Genomic DNA, 23,104 nt, shown 5'->3' on the forward strand with positions numbered 1-23,104 from the left:
TAAAAAAAACGACTGACGACGACAGACAAATCATTTTAGAAGATAACACCATTAAGGCTATATGTTCAACACGGACACAGTCACTCATAGAGGTTATTCCATCCTGCTCAATCAATATTGTAGATGTAACTGAATGTCAAGGAGAACCTTTTGCACAGATTGAAACAAGAGAGATAAGGAAAGCACAACGAGAAGACAAGATTTTAGGAACTTGGTATAGATCGATATTAGACAAACAATTACCAGACAAGTTTGTATATAAAAAAGAGGACCATATCATGAAAAGACATTTTAAACAATAGGGCCCGTAAGTCTCGTTTACTTTCACTTTCGATTTACCACTTCCGGGTACATCGGCAGACTTATTTACCGTTACGCATATAGGTAACCCTAAGAACTCGAGGGATATAGAAGTTAAATTTGTTTCGGTCCTCTTCAGATTTGAAGGAATGGATAGCACGGGTCAAAACATGCAGGTAGGTCAATTATCTGACGGAAAAACGAGGGATTTATAGAGTTTAATAAAAGTAGTTTATTTTCGGATAGTGACAATTGTTTCGGATGTTTTGTCAAGGTAGTGAATTCTAGTTGTTTAGCTTTTATTATTGTTTTAAAACTACTGATGTGAGAAATTAATTCAAACCATTTTAACTTATGAAATAAACAATGGAGAAACACTTTAATTCTAGTGTATATTAAAGTTATACAAAATTCGGACATTGCACAGTAATTCGGATATTTTTTCCCTTCTATTTTATTCTTGTTCCTTTTTCAATTATTATATATACATGTTAATATGGTACCTAGCAAATTATGATTGAATTAAAAAATATAATATTTGATTAAACCATTTCAGATGTAAAGGACAAGGAGGTATATGACAAGTATAGAATATACAGTTGTTCAATATGGGACCATTAATCAACTGTTTGCACTGCCTGTGATCCTGAAATATCTATACATCAAAGGTAAATACATGTTAAAATAATTGATTAATTTTTAGTTGAGATCGGAAAGATAAACAATTATCAAAATATATTATTATAATTTAATAACTTTTGGATTTCACTGCATGATAATTGATAAGTAAATAAACATTAAAAATAGTCATGTTTCACATTCAAGAAAGATCAATATTTTTGACTTGTTATATATTATGTGTTGTTGTTTATCTTTAATGTTTATTTACTTCAAATATGAAATTTTTTCTGTAAATCATGACCAGCTTATTAAATGTAATGTAAATATCATTTCTTAGTGTCTTACACTTGTAACAACATATTTTATTGATTTTTCATTCTGCAGATAAAAAGGGAAAAGATGAAGGAGGATTTGTCCATGAAGACCTTTATTGCAACTACCATCTTCCAGTTCCTTAATTTGAGAATGATATCAGAGAACACACAGTTACAGTGAAATATTAGTTTAATATAAGCCACTGAGAATAGTCAAATGTACTTTCCTGAAGAAGATGAATGACATCCAGCACAAAAATCTTAATGTATAAAGAGTATGATTTTATGGTGTTTGACACTATGATCTTGTTAACATGTTAATGTCACAATGATAGAAACAGAGTAAAATATCCACATTTCATTGCAGTTTTAAGTATTAAAACTAGATAATCTATATATACCAAAGCTGATAACACACCAGAAATAATGTTTTTTCATGGAATCACAGTATAGTCATATGACATTATGGACATTAAATGACTATGAAGTAAAGATTAGCAAAAATATTATATAATTATCATCTACTACTAATATTGTGAGGTAATCATTGATAAGCTCACAAATTTGCAATCAAAGCTTTGATATCAAGCTGAACATTTTTCAATTAGAATATGATTTATAACTCTATGATAATTTGTTCATGTTAATTTTCAAAGTCTTTACATTTGTAAAAGGAAATATTCTTATTCTTGTATCAGTAGACATTCACAGTGTAAAGTTACATTGTCCAAATAACTAATAATAATTCCAAGTGCTTTCCTGAAGTTTTTCTTCCACTGGAAAATCAGTGTGATATATATGCTAAGCAGTGCACTATAAATTGTGTAAAAATAAAAGTTTATTAAACTTATGAACTGTTTTTTGTTTCTACTATTTGGCATATATTTATAGCAGTGCTTGATCATAAGAGTTCATCTGCAAAATAAGTGTCACTGTGTACTTTAATTCTCTAACAGCAATGGCTAGATTGCTTGAATATGCAAGCATTGACTATATTAAATACTATGCATGTCATTTGAATTTTGTCTGTCCTGAAATCGAAACAGACACTATCTAAATAATATTGATGAAAAGTTCTTGACAGCTCTTCAATGACTACATTTACACATATCGTCGCTTTAGTTCCAGAGTGACGTATGTCGTATTTCTTTCATTTCGAGAAAATGAGGTTTAAAGTTTAAAAGTCTTGTATCTTTTTTACTATTTGATGAATTAATATGAGAATTTAGACATAAACAAAATGTGTGCAGATATATATGTATGCAAAATTTAAGTGTCATTCCTTGAATTGTTTTTTTAATATTTAATAAACAAAATATAGTAATGTCATTGAAAAATACGCTGTAGCTGTTTCAAATATTTTCTAAAGTGACGCATTGACATACGTCAATTTGGTTCGAAATAATAGTTTGCGTCAATTTGGAATGGACTTAAAGTAAATACAATTTGCTTACTTTTCTGACGTAACTTTATTTAAAAATATGAAAGCATATTCAAAATATGAAGATAATAACACTTTTATTAGTGAAAACAAAGTAACTGTTTCTATTTACATGACAATACATTTGTAAGATAATTTGTTAAAACAAAATCTTTGAAAAAAAAATTAACAATGAACAACACAAAGAAAGATTTTTAAACATAAGAAATAACATATTATCATTGACATATACATGTACTGTAAGTTGTCAATATCAAAAGTTTCAAGCATATTCACCGAAAAGTACTGCTGCAAACTATGTAAATCAATAGTTCAAATATTTATCATAAAAATCATTTTCATAAGAACATCAATGACTAACATAAAGTAAAGACCTATTATTTAAACACAAGAAATTCGGACCGCTTCATGAAATGTAAATATTGTAGTCATTTATCATGATATCATGTCCTTCATCTGTTCGAATTCATGTGATAAAATGTCTTCAATATGGCACAAACGGAAAGAATTATTATGAACGTAATTATCTATTCACATTATACCGATTATATTTAGGGTAAAGCAACTTTTAACTCAAAGACTTATGATCCCATAACAATCAGTTTAACTACATATTTGAACAAACATCCTAACTACAATTGAATAAGTTTCACCGCTAATTGACTTCAATTATTGTTTAACAGTTACTAGTTTACTGGCTTTGTAAAACTGTTGGTCCACTTCAGGCATATATTTCAGCATTTCTGAAATGTCTTTCTTCTTTTGATCTGACATAATCCTGTGACACTTTAGCATTTTTGGATTGGGCAGTTCTAGAATCGGTAAACTTTGTCTTGTTTTTCGCGTTGCAATTATAACTGTTTTAAATACATCTTCTTCATAGGAAAGTTTGTACCCTACTGAAAATGGTCTTGCTTTTTCATACTTGAGACACTTTACTTTAGTATAAGGTATATCATTGAATTTTAATGGCATTATGCTTTTTTGGTAATCCATGAAGTGATGCTTCTGCATTTGAATAAATCGAACTGCATTCTTGCGTTTCATGTTCAAGGATTTAAGGACCCGAATTAAAGATAGTGGACTATAGATTTCCGTGTATCTGGTTATACGTTCAATATTGCTATGTATGTTGTCCACTTCTTGGACACAAGAGTGTCCAGGACAACCAAATTTCTGAACTATACAATCTATGTCATAATCGTTCATAAATCGTTTCAGAGCTATTGTCATAATTGAGTTTTTATTTTGTGGAATGCAGTTGTCAGACCATAATGTAAAATACTTTATTGTTGGATGGACTCTTTTAACGTCTTTCAGAATAGTAACAATCGCACTAGCAATCTCATTGGCTCCTCTTCCGCCGATAATTTCATTCCAGATACAGTTGTATGCTGTTCCATCCTTTGATACGTGTGCGGTGAGATTATACGTGGCTAATTTTCTTTTATAAAAGAAATTGCTCACATTCGCTTTCGGTAAAAGTATTACATTTTCTAAATCAAAAGAAACAATCATGTCTGTTTTGTTCATTCTATCTTTGTCTCTTTCCATTTTTGTTGATTTTTTATCACAAATGTGTTTCTTATATTTTTCTTGAAATTCCTTTTCGATCGAGTTTAATGAATTATTATCAGCTCTTATCTTTATTGCTTCACATAAGTCACAACGGTCTTTTTTAGGTATATGGAAGCCGATATTATATTCTTTGTTGAATATTTCTCTGTACATACCCCTTTTTAAAGGCTTTCTTAGAATATTTGCACAATGTTCTAAGTATAACTTGTACATTATGTTTACATTTAAACCTGGTTCTAAATATTCTTTTGAAGAGTTTGAACGGCAGTAATGAGACGGTATTCGCTGAAAGGATTCAATATGCTTCCGAATGACGTTGATTTCATCTTCACTTTTTCGTCTCTTAGTTCGTTTCCCCCGCATATCTCTAAACTCGTTTCCTTCTTTTGTATCAACTTTTTTGAAGTATTGTCTGTAACGATTATCTGATATATGAAGGACACCTAGATAAAAGTCTTTACACACTTGTATCTTATCATCATTTCTGAAGAAAAAGAACTCATAAGTATATCTACGATTACTATCTTTTTTCTTGTTTTCATTAGTGCGTCTTGTTATTGTACGGGCAATGAAACCATTCTTTCCCCCATCATCGTCTAATGACCAATATCCGTCATGAATAGCTTGAATTTGTTCATCACTAAACTGCTGAGTACACTTTCTTCGACAATTGCTGGTTCCTTTACAATTTGTTTTGACACTCACTCTTTTCTGTGGTACCTTTACTCCTTGCCGGTTTATATATTCTTTACCTGCTTGTCTCCTCCTTTTATTAATTGTTTTTGACCACATTTCGTTATTTCTGACTCGTTTTCGTCCACGTGTAACAGTACCATTCTGACAAGACTGATTGTTGATATTTTCATTGATAGGTCCATTAAAAACCTGACTTTGATCACTTTTCTGAGTGTTATCATTTTCATTTTCTATCTCATTTGACAAATTTGAATTCGTCTCTTCATAGATACAATCTTCCTTAGCAGCTTCATATCTGTTTGGTAATGATATATTGTTATTATTGTCTAAATGTTTGTCAAGATCTAAGATGTCATATTCTTCGTTTGTGTCTCTTGAGTATACGAATGTATCAACTTCTTGACAGCTTGTTTGATTAAAATTCGCGAAGACATCGATACTATTTTCAGATACCATACATACATTGTCATTGTTCAGTTCGTCTAAAAATGACGCAGGCAAACTATTCAAGTCATATACATTCAGAGAAACAGAAGATTCTTGTGGATTGATATAAGTTGCTCTTTTCATCTCAAATTCATCATTAATTGTCATAGGATATTGAACTTGATTCATGTCTGTTGATGTGTTCGATGTTGCTTCATCATTGCAATTAAATGATAAAGGCCCTTCACAGTGAACTTGAATCACATCTGTAGTTACATTCATCAGTTCAGGGCATTGAATATTATTCATGTCCGTTGTTCTATTAATAGCTGTTTCATTATTACCACTAATATGAAAATATCCCGTGTATTGAACTTGATCATCATTACTTATTCTATTCACGGTTGTATCGTTATTGTTATTAAATGTACAAGGCATAACATCTTGATTTTGAGTCACTTCTAATGTTTTTTTACTTGTTGTTTCATAAATGTCACGAAAGGACATAGACCTTACGCATAAATTATTAGCTGATTCATCACTATCACTAGTATTTGTTTGTAATGGAATACTTTTTAAAAGTTTTAAGTTATCTTCAGAGTCTTCAAGTATCTCATTATCTGAATCACTATCCTCTAGCATGTTAAGTACTTGGTTTACACTGAATTTATTCATTTCAAAATCTGTATATATTTACAGATAACGATTCATAATGTCTCGACACAAATCCTTTGAGCCATATTTCATCTTCTTGACTTTCAACACTTAAATGCAAATATGCCAAATCTGGTTGTAAAATTCTTACACATTGTTCTATATTCAACTTTATGCCTGAGATATCTAGAACAGACAATGTTAAACTTTCACACACAAATGCTATAGTATCAGGCCTTATGTTTGTAAAAGATACATATAAGTGATCCAAATGTGCTAACTTTGAAATTATTTCGAAATCCTCGTTAACCAAATTTGTACATTCCGAAACATTAAGTATTTCTAAGTTGCAAAGCATTGGCAGGAAACACAGTGTTGAAAGTCTGCATCCTGTTAAGTCGAGCCAATACAGGTTTTTAGCATTGGATAATTTGGTAACTAGCTCAAAGTCGATTTCTGAAGACCCCAAATGCAGTGTAACGCCTGGGATGAGGAACTCAAGAAAGGCAGAAGAATGATCCAAAATGTTTCTGAAATTAGTAAGTGTCAGTTCTAGTGGATGGTCAAATGAAAAATGCTTCCACAGACAAGATGTTTTCTTCACAATTTCATTGAATCTTGTATGTGTTACAGACACAGTTTTAAGCAGTTCCTGTATGTCCAAATGACTAAAGATTTTTACTAAGACTAAATCAGGTAGATCAATTAAAGTCACCATCGAATTCTTGTCAACTTGGTTTTCCATGAATCTGAATATAATGGAAAAAAATGCATTAGAAGATGAAATGTGTTTTTCTTATGATATATGGTTATAATAATGTAGTTTTTTTATGTACAATCACAACAAAGGTCTTCTAGGTGCTAGTGTGGTGGCTGTAAAAATCTTCCGATATCTGGACACAGTGTTGTTATATCGTCTGAGAACAATATTTTAATAATACAGTTCCGCTTATACTAGTTAACAGGCTATGAGTGGTATTGTACTATAAATAATCACTAGCGAACAGACCAAATCATACTCCGTCGGTTTTCTAATTTTTTTATATTGATTGTAGTCTGTAATATCAACAGATCTTTCTTCATATTATATTAAATAAAAACATTTATAGATAAATTACAAAATATCAGTAATAGAAAATGTGACAAACAGTTTCCAATGCTTACTTACATTTTATCCGAAACCTTGAAAATCCGAAAGTATTTCAGTTCCTTGGAGCACTAATTCCAATTCTGTCAATTACTGAACAATTGCTTTTGGAGCACAATCAACAGATACTCTGGTTATGTTTCTATAAAACATATTTAGATTAACCAAAACATATCAGGATCAATGAAATCTTATCGAAAAAGTCCAAAAAGTTTCAACACAGCTTTCATTGCAATGGCCGCGCTTCAAGACATGCAGTAAATGAACGTGTTTGATTGGCTTAAAAGATGCGTCAGTTTGGAACGAAATAAATAGTCACAGAACCGACATACGTCATTAAGATACCAACATAAAATGCATGATTTGGCGTTCCACAGTGTCACAAGTAGTTTCATCTTGTAGAACTCGTCGAGCTGAAAAAAATGATACCAAACTCGACATTTTTCACAAAAAATGACTTGCGTCACTCTGGAACTAAAGCGACGATATGTACATGGACAGAAGTTAAAAGCATTGTGTGGTGGTTTTTTTTTTGTTTTTTTTTTTTGAAACATTGACAATTTTGGAACAGTTCCAATGGGTATATTAATGTATCAGTGATGTAATTGTTTTGTATCAAGTGCAAACCCTAAGTTTTGCATGTATTGTATAGATAATTCACTTTTGGTCAAATGTCAACAGGTTCAATGCATTATAAAACAGGTAATTTGAAACCCAAAGAAGTATATGGTATGTAATAACTACCCCTCTGATACTAAAATTTTCAAGGAATGCAGAATTGCAAGTCTTCTCCAATTAAGAGAGAGACTTGGGCTTACAAGGGCTAGCAAGCTAGTGTTTTGCTACAGAATACTCAACACAGATGAATTACATTAATATTGTACCTGTCATGTACAATGCAAATCATGGCTTTTCTAAGAGCAGTGAAAGGCTATAACTGGAAGGAATTTTACACATCTTGCCTCAGAAACAAGTTTTTCTTTGAGATTATTTTTATGATATTTAAATAATGGTTAAAGATTACATTACTTTTACAATTGCAGTGATCATAGTGATAATATGAAATGAAACTCAATCAAGATAGAAACATTTTAATGCTGAACATTTATCTTTTTACCATTCCTGTTAATTTACAAGTCTATTTATAACAAATTTATCTTAACTGTTTTGAAACTACATGATGCCTGGTTGAAACTGTTTTGGGCAGCCATTTGCAGAAGATAAATTATCTTTGAATAATTAAGTTAATACAAAGTTACAAATGACAGGTTATTTATTTCTAACAAAGACATGTTATTTATTTCTAACAAAGACCGATATTTTGTTTAACATTTTTACACTGACATATATCTTTGAAGTGTCTTCAACCTTAGTTTTTATTAGAATACAAAACATTCAGTCAGACAGTTTACACAAGACATGGAGCTTTAAGAAGCTTTAATTCAGTCAAAAATCTGTAATGGACTGCCATGTCTCTACCACTATGTACTCCAAGACTGTGTATGGACATTTCCTTTCACTTATGCCTGGTGGTATCACTATTTGATTTCTAATCTGATGGTGAACACTCCAAAATAAATCAAGAGCGATGACAAGTACTCAAGATCCAACCATGAAATCACATACCTGCATATAAAGAAAATTTATCATGAGTTGAAAGCAATAATAATTGGTCAGCTATAAATTTCAATCATTTTCATATTGTCATGAATAGAAAATAATGTTGAAAAGGAAGAAACACGTCTTGGTGTCCTCGTTTTTGTAGATTTGCTTTGACAACTGATCTTTAAAAAATGTGATAGTGACTAAGTTCTTTTAACCATTTACTGAACATGATTTAACTAAAATATATGACCCACTTACTTGAGAAAAATACTTTAAACAGTATTTAACATGAATTAACTAGTAGTCTACATATGCCATACTGTTTGTTTATTTAGCTATACACTGTAATTATTTACAAAAACGAGAACATTATATGTTATACAATAATATTTATTTTTCATTAATGTAGTTTAAGTAGCTTTAAGTATATATTTCTTACCAAAACGATTTTACAGCAGAGCATGCATGTGTATTTACAATGGATACTGACGTCTTTCATCTCACCACTGTCCTCAGTCTAAATATCTACAGGAGCAAAATATTTCATTGAATTTTATGACAATTTAAATTGGTTATATACAGCTTGACTGTTTGTGCTTTATAAAGATAATAATTATAAATAAATAATATTTTCAGTTGGAAGAAAATATATTCAACTAAAACACACTGATAATCATATTGAAACGTTTATCCGAAATATGGGCTGTCCGAAATATCTAAACATTATATACTTCTGAGAGATAATCAGGTAGCGCTATATAAAATTGATAAAATCAAATTCACCAGTCTGGTGTCAGATGCGAATGATGTTGTATCAAAAAACAAATTTATTAGATTTACATGGAAATGAAAATATTACAACATTTATTGGGATAAACTGAATTTGAAATGACACACCCACCTGACGATTATACGAAGTTGTCTTTCATTGATACTTGTTCACAAGATGAAACCATTTGCATTTCGTTACAAAACAAAAAACTCTGCCAATTTCCACATATCATTTGCTTTTCCATGTAAGTTTTACTTTCCCACCGGCATACAAGTATTACCCAATATAGATAATTAAGCAATGTTGTTGATATTTGTTTGTACCCGGAAGTGCAAAATATCGTGAAATCTCGCAAGTCACATGACGAGACTTACATACCCTATTGAGAATTATCAGGGGAATTCTATATAGAGTTATTCAAGATGGTGAGAAAGAAATTAAACAACTTATTTTGCCAGAGATATATAAAGAACAAGTATTACGTCGACTTCATAATGATGTTGGACACCCAGGACGTGACAGAACTACATCTCTACTTAGATCAAGATTTTATTGGCCAAACATATCATCAGACGTAGAAAAATGGATAAATCAATGTGACAGATGTATAAAAAGAAAATCATCAGTAAACATCAAAGCACCATTAGTAAACATTATTTCAACATATCCATTAGAGCTTGTGACAACAGATTTTCTATCATTAGAACCATCAAAAGGAGGAATTGAAAATATTCTTGTCATCACCGATCATTTTACAAAGTATGCATTAGCCATTCCATGCAAAAATCAAACAGCAAAAACAACAGCTGAGGCAATATACAACAACTTCATAGTCCATTATGGGATACCAACAAGATTACATTCCGATCAGGGTGCCAATTTCGAATCAGAAATCATTCAGGAATTATGTAAAATCATGGGAATCAAGAAATCTCGGACTACACCATACCATGCTATGGGAAATGGTTCTTCTGAACGATATAACCGAACATTGCTCAATATGCTTGGAACTTTGGAACCAGAACAGAAAAAAGATTGGAAAAAGTATATACATCCCTCGTTTATGCCTATAATTGCACCATTCATGAAACTACGAAAATATCGCCGTTCGAGCTGATGTTTGGTCGAGCACCTAAATTGCCAATTGATTCTTTATTTGACAGTGAAATAGAAACGCAACAATAGATCAACAAAAGAATATCTTCAGGAACTTAAGCATAGATTGAAAGAAAACACAAGATATTGTCAACTAAATTTTCTGAACAGGCAAAGACCCGACAGAAAGAATTCTACGACAGAAAAACAAAAGCTTCGAAGTTGGAAGTTGGTGATATTGTATTAGTTAAAACTTTGGCGTTTGATGGAAGACACAAAATAGCGGATAAGTTTGACTCTGAGACATACCAAGTTATTGAACATCCAAACATGGATATCCCTGTTTATGAAGTGAGATCAACATCTGGAATAGTTAGGAAATCACATAGAAATCATTTACTTCCAGTAGGGAATGTTTACAACAGTTCTAAAGAGGAAGTTAATGAAGAAAGGAAAAGTGAAAAGAAATTGGTTTCTACAGAAGTATTGGAAAAGAAGACTTCATTACACGATGGAGTTGATGAACATTCAAAACCGACGGCGCGTTGTAACTAAGAATAAAAAAAAGAAAGGTAATAGAAAGCAAAGAAAGAATATACATAGAAGTGAAAAGTGACGTCCACGGATTTCAGAAAGAGGATTCAGGAGAGTATGTATCACTAACATACAATAAAGGGGACGCCTTTAAGCCTAATCCTAAGGTTGATGATAAGAAGGAAGATATAATCGATGAAGAAACTACACATGCAGATGACGTTAATACAGAACCTATTGTCAGAGAAACTGTGAAAGAAACTTCACCTATAGAAGAAGCAAGGGATACAATAGAAAACAGAACTGATGTTTCAGAAGAGATTGACCCAGAGTTAAAACATACAGACGAGATTAGTATAGAACCTTTTGTCGAAGATACTGTCAATGAAACTTCAACTTTAGAAGACAGAATTGTACCAGAAAAACAATACTAATGTTTCAGAAGAGAGTGAACGCAATGTCGAGACGATCATCAAAGATCAAGAAAGAAACCTGAATGGACTAAGGAATATCATCTTTATCAACAGACAGATAGTTTTGCAGAAGCAAAGGTTTCTATTATAAACAATTTAGTGTCTTCAGGATTGTTCGACAAACTACCACCTGATTTAACACATAAAATTATACAGTCTATAATGCAGTAATAGGTCATTTAATGAATATTGTACATTACTTTATTTTTATCATGTATTGATGTAAGAATGCTTATTTTTTTTTCTTTCTTTCTTTGAAAACTTGATTCAAATGCTAAGAGAAGATAGATATTTTTTAAAACATGTTTATCAGTACAGCTCATTTTTGAACCTAATTTTTTAAATACATTTTGGTGAAATTGAATTTTTCATTCATATGTATCATTCATATTTTTGTATATTATTTCAATTTTTTGTTCATTTTTTGTATTTTCCTGAGATTCATAGTCAAGTAATTTTCTTATAAAGTACTGAAATTGTGGGGACACCAATTTTTGCTAGCAGGGAAGGTGAATGTAATATTTTATATATAATTTTTTGTCGTTTCAAACATGCAGTTTTAAATTGTCTTATGATATTGTTGGTATTTTAATGATAAGAACTGAAGAGAACATTATCTGTCATACAGACTTTGTGAATAGCGGCTTTGAACAAATATGTTTTTCTCTTGTACAGGATATTTTTTGTCTTAGTATTTTTACTTAAGCTTTAAGGAAGTAAATGACGGGACGTCATTTCACAGACAGGGGAAGTGTGTAGTAGGGTCCGAAATACATCTTTTTGTTATTTATCACTTTTCTGATGTTTTCGGGGTATCTTTGCGCTAATTTTTATTAATGCTGTATACTCTTCTACTTGGAGGTAGAGCGGTATTTGGTCAGCGTGTAGGAAAAGGCGGTCTTTTTGGCGTGGGTTAGATATATTTATCTTTAAATGTAGTTAAAATGTTTAAGTAAAGGATAATTTCTTACATTAAATATATTATGCTGTTATTGCTAAATCATTCCCTGTATTTTAATGTTCACTTTTATTTTGGCTTTTTATTTAAATTTATACCTTGTTAAATGTTTGACATTTTGAGATGGCATTTTTAATGACCGAACTTCTATTCTTTCTTCCCTAATTTAACTAATATAACTAGTTTCGGATCTCAAGTCTTTAAATGCATAATACTTAATATCTAATTTGTTCCTGTTTAACAAGGCACCAGTTTTAGTATTGGGAGAAGAAAGATATGTGTGATAGAAAGATAAATATAAAGATTTACAGACTCCTTAAGTTTGGTGAGTAAACCTGAGTAATTTGTAAAGATATGTATGATAGAGACGTGTGTTTGATAAGGGACGTGTGTAAGTTATGTAATTTGTATTTTGATAACATATCTTATATTTTTGATAAAATGAATATGAATGAGTTATGATTTAAAACGGACCACTGAGCTGCATATGTTTTATGTAAAATAATAATATATATGTAATAATTAATAATATGATGAACTGAATTGATAATATATATATTCTGTTCATATATGTATATTTATATATTTTCAGAACCATAAATATTATAGATCCTATGGAATGTCATTTTGATGTACCAAACCGTAAATAAATGTTTGACTGAAGCAGAGTGTTATTTGTATGCTAAACCGTATAGACCAGTCCTGCCACATATATATATTAGAGCTGTCATCGATAGAAATGATATTGATGTATCGTTGATATTTTTCTGTTGATCAGTACACATTTTCGAAAATTGATAATTTTTATTTTAATAATATGTGAATGTCCAGAAATTATGAAAATTCAACCAAAACATATGCAGAATAATATTTTATAGCAGTGATGACAAAATATTGTTAGCAAAAATCATGCAATGGGCATTTGTTTGAAACAGGACACATTTATGAAAAGACCATGTTTTTAATGAAAGCATTATTACAATTAAACAATTTAACAATTATGGAAAAGAATTAGAGACAAGTAGTTGATACCTAAAGTATGTAGTTATCAATATATCTGTGTATCATCAATATTTTTCATCTTAAATTTGCTTTCCACTGAATCAATGACAGCTCTAATATTACTCGAATCATTAAAAAATATCAACAAAATTTGTTAACTGAAAAATCCCTAGCTATATTGTTTGTTGTCAAATTAAAATTTTTCTTTAAACGTTAGTTTCCTAAAGTAGTTTTATATATAAAATTTGTATTTTAGAAATAATTTTGCTATAATTATAATAATGCAATTATAGTGAAATATTTTAATGCAGTTACAATATTTTTTGCATCAAATACTGAAAAAGTCCTAGCTATATTGTTTGTTATCAAATTAAAATTTTACTTTAAATGTTAGTTTCCTAAAGTAGATTTATATATAAAATTTGTATTTTAGAAATAAACTGCTATTTAATAATGCAATAGTGAAATATTTTAATGCAGTTACAATACTTTTTGCATCAAATAATGTTCAACTTATCTGTAAAAACACTGGCGCAAAAAGAAACTTACAGTAGTTTTTGCACCAACAAATTCTGAAGCTGTACTTACGTTTTTTGTTTTTATGACAAAGAAGTCATTTTTTATCAAAATTCAGCTTCTAAGCTTCAGAGACTTGTGAAACTTTGTATTTCTCAAAAAGTGATTTTCTCAAAAAATGTCAGTTACATGACTTTTTGCTCCACAGTGACGATGTACTATGACGTCATTGGGATTGTGACGTTGCAATTCTTTCTAAAATGACGGCTTAACATTTGCAGGGCATGTTATAAACAAAGCGAAAGTTTTCATCAAAATCCTTCGGTTATTGGCGTTTATATCTGTTTATTATTATAAGATATCAAGAAATGTACTTAAATTTGATTTCAATTTGCTATCACTTGGTCAGTAGCTTAACTTTGATTATTATTAATTAGTATAAATAAATACATATTTGTACATGTTTAAGAAAAAGCATGCTTCATTAACACTTTAAAGCTACTATCCCTAACAGTGTTGTTTTAATAACTGTACACAAATATGTTGATGTTTTTAGACCTGTTTTGTGTGGGAGAGTACCTTTAACACTTATAATATATATCAAGTTTTAAAGCAGCATGGCCCTAGATTCATGCTTATTTTCCTGAAACTTTTGAAAATGTATTAAAAAGTAAAATATAGTTAAGTGAACTAAAGAAATTAGTTTACACATTACAAACAACACTTACAACCCATGTTAATTACCAAAAAGTTGTAAAAATTTACATACATACCTACCTGTTACTGCATTAGTGACGCAGTGGAATTATAGTGATTGATACTGCAAAATTAGTCATTAATCGCGCATAACATGTAAATTATTTATTGAATATTGAATCTTTTTACTTTTCTCAACATCTTAATTCTCCCATTCTCAATAAAATAAAGCATTTGAGGTTGAAAAATATTAAAAATTTGATGTTGTCATCAGTGGTAAAGCCAAAGTACGGAAGTCAGTCAAAAGGAATAAAATCATCGTTGTATGAAGCAAGGGGTATGGATGCAAAAAAAAATCTAGAGGTAACAAATGACACAATATCAAAGTTAGGCAAAATCAACCCATTGTTTGGTGTGTGTATGACAGTGGGAAACCAGGCGCAGAGTACTAGTACACGTTTGGGTTTTACTGTTCCTCATGGCTCGCCACTGTCATACCAGCTGTCCCAGACTGAAGGGAACTTTTCTGTCAGTGCGAATATTTCTGCAATAAAAGGCACAAAATGTGATAATGTTTCTAAAGTCCCCAATTTCCCATGGAATGACAATGACATTGATGAAATCCCCCAAAAGGTTCTAATAGAAGCTGGCCTTCATATTACTAGTGAACAAGCAACTGATATATTCAATAAAACAACTGATCAGTCATCATGTGAGCTCTGGCATGAAGTACGGAAATGTCGGCTGACAGCCAGTAAATTCGGAGCTATTGTTCGTAGAAAGAAAGACAAAGGAAAATTTATAAAGACCCAGAACTTTACTTGTGAAAAAAAATCTTTCTAATGTGCCATCTATTAAATAATTATGGACAGGAGAATGAAGAAAAGGCTTTGAAACAGTATATTCAGTATATGAATAACACAGGGAGACATGTTAAGGCATTCCAAGCTGGTTGTGTCATTAATTCCAATTTTCTTTGGTTGGCTGCTTCACCAGACGGAATTTTATTTGATGAGGATGCTGGTTTTGGACTGATTGAGGTCAAATGTACATATTCAAAAAGAAATATCACACCTGTTGAGGCTTGTATGGATCCATCATTTTTCTGCAATGAAGATGGCCATTTTAAAATAAAAAATGACCACGAATACTATGCACAGGTCCAAGGTCAGTTAGGAGTTTGTGGTGCACTATTTTGTGACTTCATTGCATACACAAATAAAGGCCTTGGCATTCAGAGAATTGCCTTTGATCATCAATATTGGAGAGACATGACCTCAAAATTAAGAGACTTCTTCTTGACAGAAATCAAAGAAAAGTAATAGAATATTGCATAGCACTGGCCAGTGTTTTAAGTTAGAACACAATATTATATAAATGACAGTGCACTCAATTTCTATCACGTTGTGTGGGAACAAGATATTATTAGAATATGTTAAAGATAGGTAAGAAAAGTGCATTGATTAAGCGTTCGTACAACCTAGCGACCATAATTGTCTTACAGCATTTTGCCTCTCTTCATGTCATGTAGCTAGATGCTCAGAGAAAGTGTATATATACATGTACATATTATATAAGATTTATTAGATATATTTTATGTAATTTTAACTTTTTGATTGTATTTACTGTAGATGATGAAGTGCTGTTAGATTTGTATAATACAGTTCATACATTTTTGTTTTTATATGAGGGATTAACAATATGTGCTTTTTTCATAGGAATCTTTTATTTTTGTTACAGACCGTTTTAGCCCTTCTAACATTTTTATAGCTTGAAGTCTGTTGAACTTTAGGTTTCAGATGATTTGAAATTACCTTTAATTTCAAAACTGCTAAAATGTCTGTAAGTCTATCTTTTATGAAAGAAAATCAGAAAGAATAAAGTTCAACAAATCCCTTACTATATTACATGACTGTTGGCACCTCTGTCTGGTCTAGTCATGTAGAGAGATGTTGAGAGATGTTGAGAAAAAGTGTATATATATGTACATACTTAATAGTATTTATTAGATATATTTTATATAAGTTTTTGTTCGTACTTACTGTAGATAAGGCCAAAATAAAAAATATGTCTGGTTCAGGGAACCCGACCGACCCTATTTTTTTACCGCCGACCCTAAACTTTTTTTTTGATTTTCGGTACGAAAATTTTTGGGTACGAAAATTACAAATGTGAAAATTTTGTTTAACGATGCCTGTTGAAATAGCCGATGAGTAACAATCTTAAAATAATAAAAAAATATTTAATCTTTGATGATCAAAACCCAAAAAAGTAGAATTGTGAATGTTTCTGCAGGAAACAGACAAATTTTCAATTGTCACATTTTTTCGCGATGCCGCTTTTTATAATTAAAAAAAATCGTAGCCAAAGGAAGATATGTTTTTGTTAAAATGGTGTGTTACTACTTAAATAACACTTAAAATATAGTTTAAGAATTAATTAACTATAAATAGTTGAGATGGAGCCATTACCAGTATGTGTTTGTAACAATAATGAATTTTTTTTTTTTTAAGGGAGGGGGGTGTAAGGTCTGATGATGTTATGGTTTTTAAATTATATTTCAAATCTTTTCAAATCACTTTTATGGTACATTTTTTTCCATTTGGGGACATATTACCATTTTCCTGAAAAAGCCTTTTCTTGCTGTTCAAACTCTGACTCCCCAACCCTTAGTCTGCTATACATGTATCAATACATGTATTTGTCAACTGCATATAAGTGCAGAAAAGATGGCTTAAAACATATTCAATGTGATCTGGAACTCCTACTTTTTTTGTGCTTGGGAGTCTCAAGAAACTCCTTCTCTGTGAGAACCCTGCAACTGTTGGTACCCAGTTGCACATAATTATATATCTATAGACTTTCGCCCCCTGAAGACCATTTGAATATGTTTAATATTAAATTATATATACAGTAGCTGTGTTTTTGGTCCCCGGAATAGTGCATGTCAGATGCTCTAAGCTTATAATACAGCATTACTATTAACTTGTTACAGAGGTGACCCTTGATCTTTTAAATTGTCAGACCTGTCAGATGCAGGTTAGCATAGTATAGCGGGTGATTCAAAGGGAAAGGGTACATAATAAGCAGAATAGAAAAGCAAATTAGTATGAATACAGGTGCTACATGGTAAAATGACTACATACAAGAAATAAACAACACAATATCATATGTTGATGGTTTATTGCAAAATGGTGTATGCATTGATTGATTACAATCTTTGTTTAAGTATGTTAAGCAAGCAACACATCTATATATGGAAAATTAAGACATTCTCCCAACCCATAAAAAAAAAAAAAAAAAAAAAAAAAAAAAAAAAAAAAAAAATCCCTACCCTCCTGATTTTTTGGACCAATGTTTCCTGAACCAGACATATTTTTTTTTTGGCCTAATAATGTGCTTTTAGACTTTTGACATATATATTTCATACAATTGTCTTTCATACATTGGATTTGATTAAAAAATTTTCATAGGGACCAATAACTGTTTTGATAGAGACAGTTTTGTAGTCATTCAGCTCCAGTCAATTATGTTTATATCTTTAAGTCTATTTGTTTTTAGGATACTGATGCTTTTGAGATCACTTGGTAGATTTTGACCAAACTTACAGGAATGACCCTGTGCTAAATTGATTTGATCCATGTGAATGTCATGGGAGCTGAAATACATACACTTTGTAAATTGTAACTGTACTTAAAATATCATATCATGTCCTGTTAATATTTCAAGATTAGATAGATGTTATTGTGATATATGATATTTTGTGTTGAAGTATATACATTATATTGTTTTACTAAAACAAGATATGTTTGTCAGCTTTTTTTTAAATCTTTTTTATTTGCTTCTTGCACAATTGCCTATGTATATTTATAGGGTTATATATGGCCATTTCGCTGGGGGTGGGCAAGGGGACATGCGTGAGATAGTAAATTGTCAGACTATGTGGAAAATAGACAATTGTCAGAGTATGTGAAATTTGAATTTGTTTTTGTGATATTTGGCAGGATGCATGAATCTTGTGATAACTTTTAACATGGTGGGAAGTTTCAAATAATAATATGTCAGACTTTGCGAAATATGAATTTGTTTTTGTGATATTTGCCAGGATGCATGAATCTTGTGATAACTTTTAACATGATGGGGAGGGAGTGGGGCAAATGTCAAATATTCATTTGTCAGACTATGTGAAATATGATATTATTTTTGTGATATTTGCCAGGATGCATGAATTTTGTGATTACTTTTAACATGGTTGGGAGGGGGTGGGGCATGTTTCAAATATTTAATGTCAGACTATGTGAAATATGAATTTGTTTTTGTGATTTTTGCCAGGATGCAGGAATCTTGTGATAACATGGTAATGAACATCAGCCAGTTATACTTAAATTATTGTGCTGTATATGAAATGTATTTATGTGCTGTATATGAAATTGTTCCTTAATTAAATTATTGTTTTGTACCACTGTGTTGTTTTGGCCCCCAAGATAAGTATTATGGCCATTAAAAGTCAACTAGCTAGATAGCTATATACTTCTTCACATGAAATAATTCAAAGGTTCGAACAGTAATCAATCCACATTAGTGAGTGATTTGAAGAAGACATAAACCACTCGGCCACAGAGACTTAATGAACCTACATTCTACAAATTATTTATCACATACCGAAAGTAAAAACTGTAAAATATCATATATTTTCATTGAAGCTTTTGCACAGTTACACACATTTATAGAGTATTTCTTTCATAAAATATCTTGTGAAATGTTTGCCAAGTCATGGCTTATCATTTTAGCTCCATTTTATGAAGAACAAAATAAGTGGAGCTATTGTCAGGAACTATATATGTTCAACTCAAACTGTTATACATATTTATTGTCATAAACCCTCCATTTCAAAGGGAAATACTGGTCTTGAAATTGTTTCTTGTAAAGTTATGCCATCTTTTCAAATTAGATTTTGAGCTCGCATTATTATTTTTTTTCGTTAAAGTCCATTTTCATAAAAACATTCCATATGTGTTATTTACATAAAGGTGTTGTTGACCTTTGAAAAATTGTTTTCAACAAACATCTGTATGACTCGATAAAATAAACATACAATTCATTACTCCTTGAAGAGTGAAAAATGGTACAAATTCTTCTTGCATTGCAATCTCTGCAGTGTGACTCTCTGCTGAGCGACCCTGTCTCTAGTACCTGTTTCGACTATTTTGTGTAACCATAAAAGAGGTCAATAATTACCACACAAATTCCATGAATGTGTAATTAAACTGCAAGATAATGGAGGCATTACAGAAATTATGGGGCAGTGTGATGAAGGCAGTTAGTCTGTTAAATTAGCTGTTGGTAAAATTTTTGACTTCTGCAATTACATGTATGTACCTGTATGTGAATGTCTCGTGTACATTTACATGTTTTTCTTTCTCCGGGATAATACAAGAAACTTAACTGTCAGATTTATTTCTTACATTTATTTACTTCAATTTCATAAGCTCTCCAAATAATACATTAAATTAAGTAGTTATAAAAATATAGTCCCAAAAATCAACATATGAAATGTTTATACAAAATATCATAAACACGAAATGGCATCAATATAAATGTTTACCCTTACATTATGCTAACAATATGACATAACTTTGTACACAACTTGGCCACATTCAACTTTGATTTCTATCTTGTTTTCTTTGGGGGGGGGGGGGGTAAAATATCACTCCATGACATTTACATTTTTTTGGCTAGTGAAACAAAAGGTATCCAGATGTTAAGTGTATGGGTAAGAATCACTCAAAATGCATTTAATTACCAGGGCATGATATAATAATGTCAGCAATGCACAAACAGTCCAAATCTGATTGATGGAACCAAAAAGTGACATAGGAATAGCTTGATCAAATATGTGGAAGTTCTTAATCTTATTGATTGCTCTTTCAACATGAATTCTCTTTGCAGCAATGCTTTGAGTTTGTCTCACATCACTTTCAGTCAATTGATCATACTGTCCTAGGAATGGAGGAATGTTTAATTTCACTCATATTTGATCTAACAGGTCTTGAATGTCAAATCCCATGTCTGCCATTACACTATCTCCATTATTAAAGTTCAAACCTAAAAAGCCACTGCGTTCAGTAATGTCACGGTCAGAAATATTTCCGAAGTACAACTGACTAACAAAGGTTATACTTCCACAAGGGGCTATTCTTATTAAACCTTTAAATGTATTTGAACTCTTATAATTGCTGTAACTTTGACTTTTCAAAAGAGGAGATGAAGACATTTCAGTTTTCAATTCTGTACAGTCAATTATGACTCTAGTTGTTGGGTATTTTTCTTTAAAAGTAACAGTAACCTGCTCCCTTGATGGCCAAATATTCATTGAACCTAGGCGTAAATAAAGAAAATATGCCCAAGATATGATAATCACACTCACAGCGCCTAATGAGACATTGAACCTTTTTGCTATATCAAATTCAAAGAGTCCGACCCTCACACGGCACAAAAATAACAAAAACTGATTAGCTGGTGTCAGTTTCTTGCTATTTTTTACTTGGTTTTCTTCATTTTCTGTGTCTTTCTTTGCACACATAACAATATTTTTACCTTTCTCTCCAGGGTTGACTAGTTCCAAAACAGTATCAAATACTTCTCTAGAAGAAAACCCTGTATAAAATTGCACCTCACTTGGTTTCAAATTATTTATGCTGAAGGTGTTTGACTCTTTTTCTGTCTGAAGTTGTGCAATGTCAGATTTTAATTTCTTATTTTCTTTAGCTACATATTTAGTCTTTTCTTGTAAGTAATTAACATGATCCACAAAAATTTTCTTGTTAATAACCTCATCTTCAGCCTGAGTTTCATTGGTACACACATTTGATATTGGGTCAGGAGTGTTGGTTATTTGATCTTCAATTGTAGGTGGATGGTCAACGTTATCAGACGCTACAGCAGGGTAATGACAGTCAGTTTTTAGGTTATTTTCATCATGTTTCTGCTGAAGAACATTCATTTTTCTGCTTGAAAGTGGCTTGTAAAAATGCACTTTGTCTTTCCAACACTCAAATACAGTAGGCACTGCTCCTTGTTTTAAATACCTGCGATTAGAAAATCCAGATTTTTCCAAGGCATCCTTCTCAAAGTGCAAGGAACATACAAATGTGTACTTGCCGACCTGCAGGAGAAAAAAAAATCTGTCTAAAAGTTGTTACACAAGTAGTTTTTTATTGCCAGATTGTATATAACAGTCTATAAACATGGTACTGTTTTATCTTTTGAGTTGTAACCAGTGTAATATAAATGGAATATGTAGATGAAGTTTCACAGACTTTTATGTAACAGATAGTCTATAAATATGCTTATACTTAAACTATAAATTTTATTAAAGAAAAATATAAGCAAAAGATAACAATTTATGGAAATGATTGTTTTTCGATGAATGCATTTTTTTTAAATATTCACTGATTAATGAGATTGACACTTTGCAATTTCATTTACTAAATAGTCTCGAAAGACTATGGTGCAAAACTAACCTTGAAGTGTGGCCCTTCATCCCTCTTTATTTTATTTAGCCAAACAGATCGCAGTGGATTGGTGGCTGCAGGAAAACTGTGGTAACTAGGTTTTCCATGACCAGGAATTTCATCATAACCAGTAGTGTGGCATTCCGTTACACAACAGATTTTATTGGACCGGAAAAGAAACCATTCAAAAATGTATAGTTTATATGCATATGAGAGCACAACATTTAATTGATGATGAGTAATTGTTAACTTTCCAAAAAATATGTATCTACCATCATTTCTCTCATAAAAAATGTTTTTTTCTAAAAAATTCTGTACACTATTTGCTAAATGTTTACAAATTTTCTGACTTAAAAAATAATGACTTTAACTCATTTTTCCCCTCCCGTTTTAAATTTTTTATAAGGAAATTTTTTTTAAAAATTTAAAACTACTATTTTAAAAAAAACATTTGGGGGCACAAAAAATTTAATTTTACTGTTTGAAATCTTTTGGGGAAAGTCAACCCCGGGACCCCTCTGGGTATTCAAAAGGAATTTCCCAAATCGATTTTCAAAAAAAGTATTCCCCCCTGTTGGGATCAAAAAATTATTTTGGGAAAACCAATATTGTTGGGTCAGCCCTTTTTGGGGTCCATTTTCTGAAATTTTAAAAAAATTTTAGATAAAATTAAACTAAAGCCCAAAAAAAAAAGTTAAAAGTGACCCTTTTAGAGTAAAATTTTTATACTTTTTTCTCGAAAATTCATAAACATTAAATCAA

The 23,104-nt window shown here is 31.0% G+C and overlaps 3 protein-coding genes and 1 long non-coding RNA gene across 4 annotated transcripts; 2 read left to right on the forward strand and 2 right to left on the reverse strand.

Annotated features, from left to right (window-relative positions):
- Positions 1-881: 881 nt before the first annotated feature.
- LOC132745309 (uncharacterized) lies at positions 882-2,085 on the forward strand. Its single transcript, XR_009627819.1, has 2 exons — positions 882-968; positions 1,306-2,085. It is a non-coding gene; the product is annotated as an uncharacterized LOC132745309 (long non-coding RNA).
- Positions 2,086-2,345: 260 nt separating this feature from the next.
- LOC132745308 (uncharacterized) lies at positions 2,346-7,665 on the reverse strand (the record flags this gene model as incomplete). Its single annotated transcript, XM_060734197.1, is given in 2 exon segments — positions 2,346-6,779; positions 7,199-7,665. A coding segment is annotated over 1 exon segment (2,706 nt). The 5' UTR covers positions 6,052-6,779; positions 7,199-7,665.
- A 7,424-nt stretch (positions 7,666-15,089) lies between these two features.
- On the forward strand, positions 15,090-16,873 carry LOC132745305 (uncharacterized). Its single transcript, XM_060734194.1, has one exon. It carries the CDS (start codon positions 15,090-15,092, stop codon positions 15,669-15,671), a length of 582 nt encoding a protein of 193 aa, XP_060590177.1. The 3' UTR covers positions 15,672-16,873.
- A 3,053-nt stretch (positions 16,874-19,926) lies between these two features.
- On the reverse strand, positions 19,927-22,519 carry LOC132745307 (uncharacterized). Its single transcript, XM_060734196.1, has 2 exons — positions 22,352-22,519; positions 19,927-21,993 (listed from the first exon to the last, which is right to left on the reverse strand). Exon 2 carries the CDS (start codon positions 21,829-21,831, stop codon positions 20,857-20,859), a length of 975 nt encoding a protein of 324 aa, XP_060590179.1. The 5' UTR covers positions 21,832-21,993; positions 22,352-22,519; the 3' UTR covers positions 19,927-20,856.
- Between the last annotated feature and the right edge of the window lie 585 nt (positions 22,520-23,104).

The sequence above is a fragment of the Ruditapes philippinarum genome, unplaced genomic scaffold (genome assembly GCF_026571515.1).
Source record: "Ruditapes philippinarum isolate M1 unplaced genomic scaffold, ASM2657151v2 ctg10855_1_1_1_1, whole genome shotgun sequence".
Taxonomy (NCBI): domain Eukaryota; kingdom Metazoa; phylum Mollusca; class Bivalvia; order Venerida; family Veneridae; genus Ruditapes; species Ruditapes philippinarum.